The sequence below is a fragment of the Schistocerca serialis genome, chromosome 12 (genome assembly GCF_023864345.2).
Source record: "Schistocerca serialis cubense isolate TAMUIC-IGC-003099 chromosome 12, iqSchSeri2.2, whole genome shotgun sequence".
Lineage (NCBI taxonomy): Eukaryota > Metazoa > Arthropoda > Insecta > Orthoptera > Acrididae > Schistocerca > Schistocerca serialis.
In genome coordinates, this window is record NC_064649.1 from 79,941,799 (window position 1) to 79,957,714 (window position 15,916).

At 44.6% G+C, this 15,916-nt stretch overlaps 1 protein-coding gene across 1 annotated transcript in view; it reads left to right on the forward strand.

Moving 5' to 3' along the window:
• Positions 1 to 15,916, forward strand: part of LOC126428353 (probable cytochrome P450 304a1) — a 124,983-nt gene that overhangs the window by 66,737 nt on the left and 42,330 nt on the right. Inside the window, exon 4 of the mRNA XM_050090284.1 lies at positions 8,186 to 8,470. Within this exon, the coding sequence (XP_049946241.1) occupies positions 8,186 to 8,470 (285 nt within the window). The remainder of the gene's footprint in view (positions 1 to 8,185; positions 8,471 to 15,916) is intronic.

Sequence of the window (15,916 nt, forward strand, 5' to 3'; positions counted from 1 at the left end):
CTAGAGCACGTTGGGTGGCACGGGATACATGCGGACGTGCATTGTCCTGTTGGAACAGCAAGTTCCCTTGCCGGTCTAGGAATGGTAGAACGATGGGTTCGATGACGGTTTGGATGTACCGTGCACTATTCAGTGTCCCCTCGACGATCACCAGTGGTGTACGGCCAGTGTAGGAGATCGCTCCCCACACCATGATGCCGGGTGTTGGCCCTGTGTGCCTCGGTCGTATGCAGTCCTGATTGTGGCGCTCACCTGCACGGCGCCAAACACGCATACGACCATCATTGGCACCAAGGCAGACGCGACTCTCATCGCTGAAGACGACACGTCTCCATTCGTCCCTCCATTCACGCCTGTCGCGACACCACTGGAGGCGGGCTGCACGATGTTGGGGCGTGACCGGAAGACTGCCTAACGGTGTGCGGGACCGTAGCCCAGCTTCATGGAGACGGTTGCGAATGGTCCTCGCCGATACCCCAGGAGCAACAGTGTCTCTAATTTGCTGGGAAGTGGCGGTGCGGTCGCCTACGGCACTGCGTAGGATCCTACGGTCTCGGCGTGCATCCGTGCGTCGCTGCGGTCCGGTCCCAGGTCGACGGGCACGTGCACCTTCCGCCGACCACTGGCGACAACATCGATGTACTGTGGAGACCTCACGCCCCACGTGTTGAGCAATTCGGCGGTACGTCCACCCGGCCTCCCGCATGCCCACTATACGCCCTCGCTCAAAGTCCGTCAACTGCACATACGGTTCACGTCCACGCTGTCACGGCATGCTACCAGTGTTAAAGACTGCGATGAAGCTCCGTATGCCACGGCAAACTGGCTGACACTGACGGCGGCGGTGCACAAATGCTGCGCAGCTAGCGCCATTCGACGGCCAACACCGCGGTTCCTGGTGTGTCCGCTGTGCCGTGCGTGTGATCATTGCTTGTACAGCCCTCTCGCAGTGTCCGGAGCAAGTATGGTGGGTCTGACACACCGGTGTCAATGTGTTCTTTTTTCCACTTCCAGGAGTGTAACTTACGAGTTTTCTGCCGGGTGACGTCGTCGACCACCGCCGATATTTCGACAGGAGCACACCCTGCCATTCTCAAGGGACAACTGCAAGGAAGAAGGAATGTGCTAGGGAATTTAATTCCTCGGTTCACGGAGGAGAAACAAGGAAGATACCACACACAGCACAAGTAACTGTAGTCAACACACAACCAAAGATAACCAACATCAGAAATATCGAAAGTGACTATTAATCAGCAGGTGAGGTAGCACTAATTCTGTCCCTCTGTTTTTAGATGAGAGAGAGAGCCTGATTCGAAGCAGATTTCAACAGCTTCCCAATAGCTGGACGTGCAAGTCAGACTCTCCGTGTTGTTGTATTCTACAGGATGACCTGTGTCAAGGCAATGTTCTGCAATAGCGGATTTACTGGGCTGTTGTAATCGTGTGTGACGCTTATGTTCAACACACCGGTCTTCCACAGTCCTGATTGTCTGATCAATATATGACATGCCACAATTGCAAGGAATACGACAGACACCAGCCTTACGCACACCAAGATCATCTTTTAAGGATGCGAACAGGTCCTTAATCTTAGAAGGTGGTCGAAAAACACATTTCACATCATATTTCCGCAAAATACAGCCAATCCAGTTGGAAATGCTTCCTGCGTAAGGCAAAAAGGCCGTAGACTTAGGTGCCACTTCGTTGCTATCGTCACTCCCCCGTTGCACAGAAGGCTGATAGCGCAACGCACGTTTGATCTGCCTCTCACTATAACCATTCTGACGAAAGGTAACTTCGAGATGTGATAGCTCAGCTGCCAAACTTTCAGGGTCTGAGATAACGTGGGCCCTGTGAACCAAGGTGCGAAGTACTCCTTCACTCAGAGCTGGATGTTGACAACTATCAGTTCGCAAATACAAGTCAGTGTGAGTAGGCTTCCTATAAACCGAATGTCCCAACGTACCATCAGTCTTCCTTCTGACCAACACATCAAGGAAGGGAAGGCATCCATTCTTTTCCACCTCCATAGTAAACTGAATATTTCGGTGGGTTGAATTCAGGTGTTCCAAAAACCCGTTTAAATTCTCACTACCTTGAGGCCAAACAACAAAAGTATCGTCTACAGCCGGCCGGAGTGGCCGTGCGGTTCTGGGCGCTACAGTCTGGAACCGAGCGACTGCTGCCGTCGCAGATTCGAATCCTGCCTCAGGAATGGAAGTGTGTGATGCCCTTAGGTTTAATTACACTCCTGGAAATGGAAAAAAGAACACATTGACACCGGTGTGTCAGACCCACCATACTTGCTCCGGACACTGCGAGAGGGCTGTACAAGCAATGATCACACGCACGGCACAGCGGACACACCAGGAAACGCGGTGTTGGCCGTCGAATGGCGCTAGCTGCGCAGCATTTGTGCACCGCCGCCGTCAGTGTCAGCCAGTTTGCCGTGGCATACGGAGCTCCATCGCAGTCTTTAACACTGGTAGCATGCCGCGACAGCGTGGACGTGAACCGTATGTGCAGTTGACGGACTTTGAGCGAGGGCGTATAGTGGGCATGCGGGAGGCCGGGTGGACGTACCGCCGAATTGCTCAACACGTGGGGCGTGAGGTCTCCACAGTACATCGATATTGTCGCCAGTGGTCGGCGGAAGGTGCACGTGCCCGTCGACCTGGGACCGGACCGCAGCGACGCACGGATGCACGCCAAGACCGTAGGATCCTACGCAGTGCCGTAGGGGACCGCACCGCCACTTCCCAGCAAATTAGGGACACTGTTGCTCTTGGGGTATCGGCGAGGACCATTCGCAACCGTCTCCATGAAGCTGGGCTACGGTCCCGCACACCGTTAAGCCGTCTTCCGCTCACGCCCCAACATCGTGCAGCCCGCCTCCAGTGGTGTCGCGACAGGCGTGAATGGAGGGACGAATGGAGACGTGTCGTCTTCAGCGATGAGAGTCGCGTCTGCCTTGGTGCCAATGATGGTCGTATGCGTGTTTGGCGCCGTGCAGGTGAGCGCCACAATCAGGACTGCATACGACCGAGGCACACAGGGCCAACACCCGGCATCATGGTGTGGGGAGCGATCTCCTACACTGGCCGTACACCACTGGTGATCGTCGAGGGGACACTGAATAGTGCACGGTACATCCAAACCGTCATCGAACCCATCGTTCTACCATTCCTAGACCGGCAAGGGAGCTTGCTGTTCCAACAGGACAATGCACGTCCGCATGTATCCCGTGCCACCCAACGTGCTCTAGAAGGTGTAAGTCAACTACCATGGCCAGCAAGATCTCCGGATCTGTCCCCCATTGAGCATGTTTGGGACTGGATGAAGCATCGTCTCACGCGATCTGCACGTCCAGCACGAACGCTGGTCCAACTGAGGCGCCAGGTGGAAATGGCATGGCAAGCCGTTCCACAGGACTACATCCAGCATCTCTACGATCGTCTCCATGGGAGAATAGCAGCCTGCATTGCTGCGAAAGGTGGATATACACTGTACTAGTGCCGACATTGTGCATGCTCTGTTGCTTGTGTCTATGTGCCTGTGGTTCTGTCAGTGTGATCATGTGATGTATCTGACCCCAGGAATGTGTCAATAAAGTTTCCCCTTCCTGGGACAATGAATTCACGGTGTTCTTATTTCAATTTCCAGGAGTGTAGTTCTAAGTTCTGGGCGACTGATGACCTCAGAAGTTAAGTCGCATAGTGCTCAGAGCCATTTGAACCATTATCGTCTACATACCTGCAAAAACACGGAGGTTTCAAGGTCGCTGACTCCAATGCACGTTCCTCAAAGCCTTCCATAAACAAATTGGCCACAATAGGTGACAACGGGGCTTCCCATTGCAGCTCCATCAGTCTGTTCGTAGTACTGACCATTGAATAAAAAGTAAGTGGAAGTCAGCACATGTTAAAACAAATTTGTTAACTCGACACCAAACTTAACCTCAATCAGAGAGAGGAACGCGAGTGAAAAGAGAAACCACATCAAAACTGACTAAAATATCAGAGTCATTCTAACGCAGTCCCTGCAATCGACGTAAGAAATCTGCAGAGTTCTTAATGTGGTGTTCACACCTACCTACTAGTGGGCTCAACAAACTAGCAAGATGTTTTGCTACACGATATGTCGGAGCACCAGTATTAGAAACAATAGGCCTCATCGGGACAGCCTCTTTATGGACGTTAGGGAGGCCATATAATCTATGCGGTACAGCACAGGAAGAATTAAGACTCTTGATAGTCTTCTCTGACAAAGAACTTTTCTTCAGTGCCCATTGCAGTCTGCGGCATTGGTGAGTTCTGGTCAATGGAAGCCAACACAATGGCATGCGTGCCGCCAGTCCCACCCACAGAAGACGACGTCGAACATTCGACGCAGGCATGTCCACACATGTTGCCGCATTCCAACATGGTGTCAACACCGTGCACAAATCAGTTCTATCCTTTACAGTCAGGAGAACGAGATGGCGACCTTCTCTCGCCCTGTGGTCACATTATCTTATCCAGTACCCTTTCGTCGCTGTGTACTGCCCTCTTATCTCCAGTGATTCCATATACAACACACAATTGAAGCTGCATGCCATGTATGAGTCACAATGTTACTGAACAACAGATCCACCTCCCACACATCAATCATTCTGCCCCATTTGAATGCCGAAATTCCACGCTGTGCTGTCGACGAAGAATAGTAGCACTTGCTTAAATGTTTTCACGTTGTATGATGACTGCTCACCGAGTGAGTGTTGCATAACACTTATCTGCCCGTCTACAGACATTAAAATAATCTCTGGCGTGCCACAGGGGAGTGTTATGGGACCATTGCTTTTCACAATGTATATAAATGACCTAGTAGATAGTGTCGGAAGTTCCATGCGGCTTTTCGCGGATGATGCTGTAGTATACAGAGAAGTTGCAGCATTAGAAAATTGTAGCGAAATGCAGGAAGATCAGCAGCTGATAGGCACTTGGTGCAGGGAGTGGCAACTGTCCCTTAACATAGACAAATGTAATGTATTGCGAATACATAGAAAGAAGGATCCTTTATTATATGATTATATGATAGCGGAACAAACACTAGTAGCAGTTACTTCTGTAAAATATCTGGGAGTACGCGTAAGGAACGATTTGAAGTGGAATGATCATATAAAATTAATTGTTGGTAAGGCGGGTACCAGGTTGAGATTCATTGGGAGAGTCGTTAGAAAATGTAGTCCATCAACAAAGGAGGTGGCTTACAAAACACTCGTTCGACCTATACTTGAGTATTGCTCATCAGTGTGGGATCCGTACCAGATCGGTTTGACGGAGGAGATAGAGAAGAGCGGCGCGTTTCGTCACAGGGTTATTTGGTAACCGTGATAGCGTTACGGAGATGTTTAATAAACTCAAGTGGCAGACTCTGCAAGAGAGGCGCTCTGCATCGCGGTGTAGCTTGCTCGCCAGGTTTCGAGAGGGTGCGTTTCTGGATGAGGTATCGAATATATTGCTTCCCCCTACTTATACCTCCCGAGGAGATCACGAATGTAAAATTAGAGGGATTAGAGCGCGCACGGAGGCTTTCAGACAGTCGTTCTTCCCGCGAACCATACGCGACTGGAACAGGAAAAGGAGGTAATGACAGTGGCACGTAAAGTGCCCTCCGCCACACACCGTTGGGTGGCTTGCGGAGTATAAATGTAGATGTAGATGTAGACACAAAAGAGAGCGCTGTTGTCCCTACATGCACGCCACCCAAGTGTTGCAGACCAGTGCTTCTGAGTGTTTCATTTTTTTTTTAAAACAGTAATGTATATCCTTTCCACCTTTCAACCTTACCTTCTTTGCTTAGTACTGGCTTTCCATCTGAGCTCTTGATATTCATAGAGTTGCTTCTCTTTTCTCCAAAGGTCTCTTATTCCGCAGTCACAGGCATGTACAGTTTAGTTCCCAAAGGTGGCATCTATCTTTCCCCTGGTTAGGCATGCTTCTACAGCCTTGCCGGCCGAAGTGGCCGTGCGGTTAAAGGCGCTGCAGTCTGGAACCGCAAGACCGCTACGGTCGCAGGTTCGAATCCTGCCTTGGGCATGGATGTTTGTGATGTCCTTAGGTTAGTTAGGTTTAACTAGTTCTAAGTTCTAGGGGACTAACGACCTCAGCAGTTGAGTCCCATAGTGCTCAGAGCCATTTGAACCATTTTTTCTACAGCCTTGCATTTGCCCTCTAGCATTCCTGCTTAGCGATTTTTCACTTTCTGCCAATCCCTTTTTTTTTTTTTTACATCTGTATTCCCTTTCGCCTGCTTCATTTTTATATTTTCTCCTTTCATCAGTTAAATTTAATATCTTCTGTTTTGTCCAGATGTTTCTACTAGGCCTTGTCTTTTTACCTATATGATCATCTGCTGCCTCCACTATTTCATCTCTAAAAGCTGTGTTCATCTTCTGCTGTACTTCCTTCCTTTGTTTCAGTCAAACGTTTCCTAATGCTCCTTCATAAGCATTCAAGAATATATCTTTCCTTCAGTCCATCAAAGGCACATCTCCTTAAATTCATACCCTCTTCCAGTCTCTGTAGTTCATAAGCAGTAAATTATGGTCAGAGTCCACATCTGCCGTGGTTTCAAAGTCTCTTATCTTACCATTATATAATCAATCTGGAACCTTCTGGTATCTCCAGGTTTCTTCCATGTGTACAGCCTTCTTTCATGATTCTTTAACCACATGTTATTTACGATTAAACTATGCCTTGCAAAATATTATAGCAGGCGATTTCTCTCTAATTCCTTTCCTGCAGTCCATGTCCTCCTAAAATGTTCGCTTCTCCTCCTTTTCCTACTATGGAATTCTAGTCTCCCATCACAATTAAATTTCCATCTCAATCTAAATAATTTCCTTTACCTCTTCATACATTCTTTCAATCTCATCGTCATCTTCAGAGTTAGCTGGCATATAAACTTGTGAAAGGAGTTGGCTTCATGTCTGTTTTCGCTACAATAATTCACTCACTACGCTGTTCATAGAGCTTATCCGCATTTCTGTTTTCTTATTCATGATTAAGTCTGCTCCTATATGACCTCTATTAGGTTTTATGTTGATAACCCTGTACTGACCCAAGTTGAAGTTTTGTTCTTCTTGCTACTGCACTTTACTAATTCCCACTATACCTAACTTTAACCTGTTTCCCTCTACAAATTCTCCAATCTACACCTACATCTACACCCATACTCCGCAAGCCACCTGACGGTGTGTGGCGCAGGGTACCTTGAGTACCTCTATCGGTTCTCCCTTCTATTCGAGGCTCGTTCGTGGAAAGAAAGATTGTCAGTATGCCTCTGTGTGGGCTCTAATCTCTCTGATTTTATCCTCATGGTCTCTTCGCGAGATATACGTAGGAGGGAGCAATATACTGCTTGACTCCTCAGTGAAGGTATGTTCTTGAAACTTACCCAATTAAGGTAACATTCCACACTCCGACCTGTAGAGTTCTAGTTTCCTGATGATGACATCTTCCTGAGTAGTTTTTGTAGATCCATCTTATAGATGTAGATATGGAACTGTGGCTGATCGGTAACACATAGACAAAGGATACCAACAGCCATAATTCTTCATAAGAATTTTATTAGTCAAGCAATTAGTTTCGATGCTTCATAAGCATCTTCTTCAGGCCCCTTCTGACATACACCTTCTAATAAAGTTGACAGCAGAGTCTATCATTCCTGGGTGTCCAGCCAGGTGCAGAAATATCTGTTGATAGTTGTTGTTGCTCTCATTAACGTGACTTTAGGTTAATGACACCAACTGCTAGCAGCTTTATTAGAAGGTGTATGTCAGAAGGGACCTACAGATGACGCTAATGCAGCATTCAGATGGTTGCTTAAAGAACAAAATTTCAGGTAGAATTACAGTTGTTGATATCTTTTTTCTATGAAACCCTCTTGAGTAGCCCTCGAAGAGAGATATGAAGGGGGACTATTTTACCTCCAGAATCATTAAGCCATACATTAGAGCTGCAAAGAAAAGTAACGGCTGTAGTTTCTCTTTGCTTTCGGCTGTTCGAAGTACCAGCACAGCATGACCATGTCAGCTAATGTTACATGCCCAGGTAAGTCTTTCTTATGTGTGTTACTATCAGGAAAAACAATCTGGGCGTGTCTCCCACGATGGTACAAGTGACGATCTGTGATGTTTCGGCAGGTGGTGGTGCGGCCATCGTCAGGTGCGCGTAGCGTGCTGCTGCCGGACGTCCTTTTGCCGGTCTTCGTGAACGCGCTGTTGTCCGTGTACACGGGTGCGCGGTTGCCGCGCTCCGCAGATGCTACAGTGCGCCATCTGGGACACGCAGCGATGCAGTTCCAGAGATCCAGTGATGCCACGGGAGGCTTCCTCACACTGCATCCCTGGCTGGCGTGGCTGGCACCGCGCCTCTCCGGCTACAAGGACAATATCCAGGGCTCCGAGAAGATGCGCCTCTTCCTGGAGGTGAGCACGGCTTCTCCTAGGGGCAGTTTACCCAAGTTGCACATTACAGTCCATTAAAATTGAGAGTTGACGTTTGTCACATGCCACTACAGTGTTGCCACATCGGTTGCCGGCAACCGCGAGTTATGTCGGAAATGCGAGATCCTCTCTTGACAGCTGATTTTAAGAGAACAGTGACAAAACTGCAGTAGGCGAGTTTTGTAGCCCTGAACTTAAACTCAAGTCCTAAGTTAACCACAACCTAGGTAGAAAACGGTGGCCAACAAACTGCAGCAGAACTAACTTCAAGACCACTTTGTTCATGGCGATTAAAGCTAACCTCTGAGAGCAAACTCAAGATAGAAAAAATTCAGTTTCAGCACTAAAAGCAAATTGCAATTTCTCGGTGCCATTGGTTACCTGGGTCTAAACTCACACTAGCTACACAAACTGCCAAGATACCAACCAATGACCAGTGCTCTTTGGCACATGGCTGCAGATTATAGGCGACACAGGTAGATTCCAAAGGAAAAAAAGAATCATACGAAGAAAAATAGGAGTAAATAAGAAGCCAGTATCATGATTAAAATGTTGTGGCAAAGAATAAAAAATAAAAAATTACATTTAAATCGATTAACTGAATATAAATAATAAACTCTTTTCATTAGATTTAGAAATAAAAAAATCACAATAGTTGACGAGATTCGGACCCACTATCTGCTGCACTTCAGGTTACCATGTTAACTGAGCTACGCCACAACACTGCGTGAAGCACTTATATTAATTATCACCGTGCTGCTGCAGTCAGAATGATGAGCTGCAGCCTTCAAAAATTTGGCTTTACACAATTACGTGAAAAGCTTATCTAATGTAAGCTGAGCTCTGTGATTATCATAACTGTGTATGAAACGCTCTATCAAGTCTTGTTCAGAAGTATCCAATAATGTCTGATTAGTTCTGTATATGAAAAGTATGTATTTCATTAGCATGTGTGTGTGTGTGTTTTGTGTAGTTATCATGTGTGATGAAATACGAAATAAAGTGCCAGATCCATGATTCGGAATCCAAACACATCAAGAAAGAATGACTAACAAGGAAGTGGAAGTGAAGTGACCAACTGTTGTGACAGTTTTGAACAGCGGACGGTTTGAGGGTGACGTTGAGAGCTGTGATTGGAGGAAACTAGTCCAGCTCGTAATGTGTCAACTATCAAATAATTTTAATCAGACTGTAGTTGCAGATGCCTACCGTAATAAACATACATGGCTGCCAATTACTATGGACTGTCTGTAAATTGTCATTATTATGGAATCCATCATCTTAATTACAGAGTCACTGGAAGTCACTAAAAATTACAGAAATTTTACAATTGATGTTTTAAAAAAATCGAAAAAGATATTTTTTACATATCGTTAATCATACGCCACTAAAATGTTTTATAGATTGTAAACCTGTCACCAATTACTAAAGGCGTATTTACACTTGAATTCCAAACACATTCTGCAGCATTCTTCGCAACAATGTTTGCGGCTATAGCTTGCGTCATGTTGGAAGGTGGCCCTATTTTCAACCGTTCTGCGCATCCCCCACCATTAACTGCTAGTAGCCAATAGCATTCATTCTCTTTCCGAGCGGCTAGCCGTCAGTTACAGACTGGACTGCGAGAATCTCCCTCCCACGTGCTGTGCTGTTGCCGTATTTTCGCGACAATGCAATTTCATTCACAGAGCGACCGAATTATTCATTCAGATGTCGATGTTACTTTCTTGTAGCGGTGTATGTGTGCCTGTAAACGTTTTAGTGTGATTTTCAAATGAAAATGACATGTGACGGCAATAAATGTGAAGTTACTCACAAGCAACTTTAATTAAATTGCGTCCCTAAGGAGTATCATCTTAGTCGTGCGACGGGTGTCGTGATTTCCTGCCAGAAAGATGTATCAATGTATTAATCGACGGAAAATCATCGAGTAAAACAGAAGTAACAGAAGCGATAGCGGGCGTTTGCGAGGAAGTGTTATAGGCGCTCCTCTGTTCATGATCTAATAAACGATTTAGGAGACAATCTGAGCAGCCCTCTTAGACTGCTTGCAGATGATGCTGTGATTTACCGTCTTATAAAGTCATCAGAGATTAAACGAAATTAGAGAAGATATCAGTGTGCTGGCAAAAGTCTTCTTGAAGTCTGAGGGTATTTCGCCTGTCTCATACATCTTGCTCACCAGATGGTATTTGTCAGGACTGGCTCTCCCAAGGACGTCAGCAGTTCCAATGGAATGTTGTCTACTCCTGGGGCCTTGTTTCGACCCAGGTCTTTCAGTGCTCTGTCAAACTGTTCACGCAGTATCATATCTCCCATTTCATCCTCATCTACATCCTCTTCCATTTCCATAATTTTGTCCTCAAGTACATCGCCCTTGTATAGACCCTCTATATACTCCTTCCACTTCTCTGCTTTCCCTTATTTGCTTAGAACTGGGTTTCCATCTGAGCTCTTGATATTCATAGAAGTGGTTCTCTTTTCTCCAAAGGTCTCTTTAATTTTCCTGTAGGCTGTATCTATATTACCCCTAGTGAGATAAGCCTCTACATCCTTACATTTGTCCTCTAGCTATCCTGTCGATCTCATTTTTCCGAAGTTTGTATTCCTTTTTGCCTGCTTCATTTACTGCATTTTTATATTTTCTCCTTTCATCAACTAAATTCAATATTTCTTCTGTTACTCAAGGATTTCGTCTTTTTACCTACTTGGTCCTCTGCTGCCTTCACTATTTCATCCCTCAAAGCTACCCATTCTTCTTCTAATGTATTTCTTTCCCCCATTCCCGTCAATTGATCCCTTATGTTCTCCCTGAAACTCTGTACAACCTCTGGTTCTTTCAGTTTATCCAGGTCCCATCTCCTTAAATTCCCACCTTTTTGCAGTTTCTCCAGTTTCAATCTGCAGTTCATAACCAATAGATTGTGGTCAGAGTCCACATCTGCCCTTGGAAATGTCTTACAATTTAAAACCTGGTACCTAAATCACTGTCTTACCATTATATAATCTACCTGATACTTTCTAGTATCTCCAGGGTTCTTCCATGTATACAACCTTCTTTCAGGATTCTTAAACCAAGTGTTAGCTATGATTGAGTTATGCTCTGTGCAAAATTCTACCAGGCGGCTTCCTCTTTAATTTCTTAGCCCCAATCCATATTCACCAACTATGTTTCCTTCTCTCCCTTTTCCTGCTATCGAATCCCAGTCACCCATGACTTAAATTCTCGTCTCCCTTCACTACCTGAATAATTTCTTTTATCTCATCATACATTTCATCAATTTCTTCGTCATCTGCAGAGCTAGTTGGCATATAAACTTGTACTACTGTAGTAGGCGTGGGCTTCGTGTCTATCTTGGCCACAATAATGCGTTCACTATGCTGTTTGTACTAGCTTAACCGCACTCCTATTTTTTTTATTCATTATTAAACCTACTCCTACATTACCTCTATTTGATTTTGTATTTATAACCCAGTATTCACCTGACAAAAGTCTTGTTCCTCCTGCCACCAAACTTCAATAATTCCCACTATATCTAACTTTAACCTATCCATTTCCCTTTTTAAATTTTCTAACCTACCTACCCGATTAAGGGATGTGACATTCCGCGCTCCGATCCGTAGAACGCCAGTTTTCTTTCTCCTGATTACGACGTCCTCCTGAGTAGTCCCTGCCCGGAGATCCGAATGGGGGACTATTTTACCTCCGGAATATTTTACCCAAGAGGACGCCATCATCATTTAATCATACAGTAAAGCTGCATGCACTCGGGAAAAATTATGGCTGTAGTTTCCCCTTGCTTTAAGCCGTTCGCAGTTCCACAACAGTAAGGCCGTTTTGGTTAGTGTTACAAGGCCAGATCAGTCAGTCATCCAGACTGTTGTCCCTGCAACTACTGAAAAGTCTGCTGCCCCTCTTCAGGAACCACACGTTTGTCTGGCCTCTCAACAGATACCCCTCCATTGCGGTTGCACCTACGGTATGGCTATCTGTATCGTTGAGGCACGCGAGCCTCCCCACAAACGGCAAGGTCCATGGTTCATGGGGAGAGGTTTGAAATGTGTATAAGAAGGTAATACCCAACATCAGAAAAACTCATTACAATTATTGCTGGGAAAATTGGATTCAAAGTAGCGCTTCGTCAATGTAAAGAATTTTAAAATACATTGGTTTTAACATGTTAGGAAGAGAGTTTTTAATTGAAAGAAGTGACATAGAAGCACGTCCATTATAAAGATACACTATACACGAGGAGGAGCTAGTTCTACAGTGTATTACCTTGATCAAACATGGATGAATCAGAATCATTCCATGAATACCTGCTGGAAAATGAGTGATGGGAGTGGCGATTTTAAAGTTTCTTTAGGAAAAGGTTCTCGGATACTTATTCTGCATGCTGGCTCTTCTTCTGATTTGGTTCCTAAGAGTAAACTTGTATTTATATGTAAGGAAAAGTGTAGTGACTACTATTCTAAAATGAACGCTGTGCCAGTTATTTAGCTGTTACAGAGAAATAACCAAGTGTGAGCACCAGGAAAGGAGATATTGTGCTCTCGCTAAAAAATAAAAATATTCGGGACAATATAAGCCAGACTCGTGCTGAACTCCTGCAGTTCGTTAATGAATAAAAGTTATTCGAGATAATATACAAATTTTACTTTCTTGCTAGTGAATGTGGTCATACAGTTTTGAGTTTACCCACCTATGACTGTCAGCATAACCCGATACAATGAATTTACGCTCAGGTTACAAACTACGTGGGAAAAAACCAAAACATTCAAGATAACAGACACTAAAAGGCTTGTGCTTGCAGTAATAGACAGCATCCCCCTTCAGCGTGGGCACACTGAGTTTGTCACGCAGAAAAGTTTAAAAATATGAGTTTCACAAGGAGGTGAAGATTGATAAAAGCCTTGAACGTATAATCCCAAATTCACCATCATATGGTTCTGACATGGACTCAGACAGTAGATGGTATTACAATGTAGACTCTGAAACAGAGTAATGATCTTTCTTGGTTTTAAAGACTCGTGGTTTAGAAAGGTTTTTGTCAACATATCAACTGCATACACTGTACATGAGAACTTCCTAGCTTTTATTGAATAGGAATATGTAGCCTGTGAAGTATTCAGACTGTAATGTTCAACACATTGCCCAAGGAGAGGCCCGTTGTATTATCTGCGAGAATGCGGCTGGATAAATTCGTCAAATACTCCAGTATTTCGACACACAAAGCCGTGTCATTTTCGTGGCACGAATTTGAAAATGCCTTAAAATGAAAGGGAGGATTACCTGTCGAGATATCGGTGGTTTTCGACGTTATCGCTCAGCATTCCGTCGAGTTATTCACAGAAGATGGTTGTTAGTTTGTTCAATGGACCATAAATGTATTCTCCCACTGTAATGCTGAACGAGTTAGATTAAACTCATAATGCCTGTTGACACCGAAAAATATGATAATATACTGGCAGTTTCTACGATAGTCTTTTGCACAATGTTTGCTACCAGTAATTCGTTTTTACGCATAGTGATTTACACTGAACAGCAGTGAAACACAACCGCATATGCGCGTTATACACATTTAAAAAATTATATGGAGTAGAAGCAGTTGTCAAACAAATATAATGACTTTGGTTTGAGTTTGAAGTTTATTTTGTTACGTATTACATTTTTACTTATAATACAGTCCAAATAGAAAAAATGGCAATTATTGCAACTAATTTCGACGATTTTGTCGTTAGAAAAATCCTCGTTTTAAGAAAAATTGTTCTTGATGTCTTCACAAAGCCGTTATCAGTTGTTCTCGGCTTCCGAAATCACGCAGACAATTGCTGTGGAGCAGTGGACACAACCTCAAGGCTCAAAAGTAAGATTTCTCTCATGTAGACGAATGATCTAAATCGGTTTTAAAATGTATTATTCCCTGATAGATTTGAACGTACGAGGCGTGTTTTTTAAGTAAGTACCGTTTTGAAATTAAAAAAAGACGTGCTAAGATATCCCAATAATTTTATTTTTACATGAAAGCCTGTACCTTAATCTACGCACTGACGCCATTACAGTCTGATTCTTCCTTGTTTACGTTGTGTACTGAGTGTTTAAGATGCCTCCGATAAGCGAGAGTCCCGCCGACTGTGAAGTATGGGGTGTTATAAGATTTTTTAGTGCTAAAGGCCTAAAAGCGATCGATATTCATCGTGAGATCTGTGCAGTTTGAGGAGAAAACATTATGAGTGATGGAATTGTAAGAAAGTCGGTGAGAGCATTTAAAGATGGCCGCACAAATGTGCATGATGAACAACGGAGTGGACGTCCTTCGGTCATTAATGAAAGTGGACAATATGGTGAGAGAAAACAGACGCTTTACGATTTCCTCCTTGCAGGATGACTTTCCTAATGATTCTCGTAGTGTTTTGTATGGCATTGCGTCCGAGCAGTTGAATTACCGAAAATTGCCCGCATGTTGGGCACCGAAAATGTTGACGGATGTGCACAAAACCAAACGTTTAGACAGTGCATTGACTTTTCTTGAGCGGTATCACAACGACGGTGCCAAATTGTTACGGGCGATGAAACGTGGGTGGCCTACGTCACACGAGAACCAAAGCAACAGTCCATGGAAGTTGAGCAAGGGCATCGTTTTGCTGCAAGACAATGCCCGTCCGCATGTGGTGAATCAGACCAAAGATCTATGAGGGTATTCAAAAACTGGTACAACGTTATGACAAGTGCCGCACTATTGCGGAAATTATGTAGAAAGGTAGATTAAGGTACATGTAAAAGTAAAATTATTGAGATACCTTAGCACATCTTCTTTTTAATTTCAAAACGGTACTTACTTCAAAAACATGCCTTGAATAATACTGTTGTGTACATAGTTCCACGCAGTCAGCGCGTACACAACTTTCCCAGTAGAGCGCGCCCCGCTAAGCACAACAGCGCAGGCGCAGCGCTCGTCCGTCTCCGCACTACGAGATGGCGCTGCCTTAGAGACGGACCAAATTCTGCTTCCGCCGATCCGCGTATTAATATGCATCCAATGAGATTGCTGCTAACCTAGAACCTTTTCTCCTCGCGGATCACACTCGCGCAGTGATACGTGAATGCGCGAGGTATTATAACGAGTGTACAGACCTCCGATTAGTCAGTCTGCATTAGTCCGCATTTGTCTGTACCAGTCTATAGAAAAGTTTCAGTCTGCACCTAATAAGATTACCATATTCCTGTACATAGCCATGAGGCTAAAGGAATAGACACTTGTCAAGTATCAGAGATATGTGAGAATAAGATTAATGTACCAAGATCAGGGGAACTTCAGATCGTCAATTGTAAACAGCATCCAGAATCAAGTTACGTAATATCTATGTTTTTTTAATATTTTAAGAAATGTGTGTGAAAATTAATCAAGTTCTGTTTAAAGTTGGTCA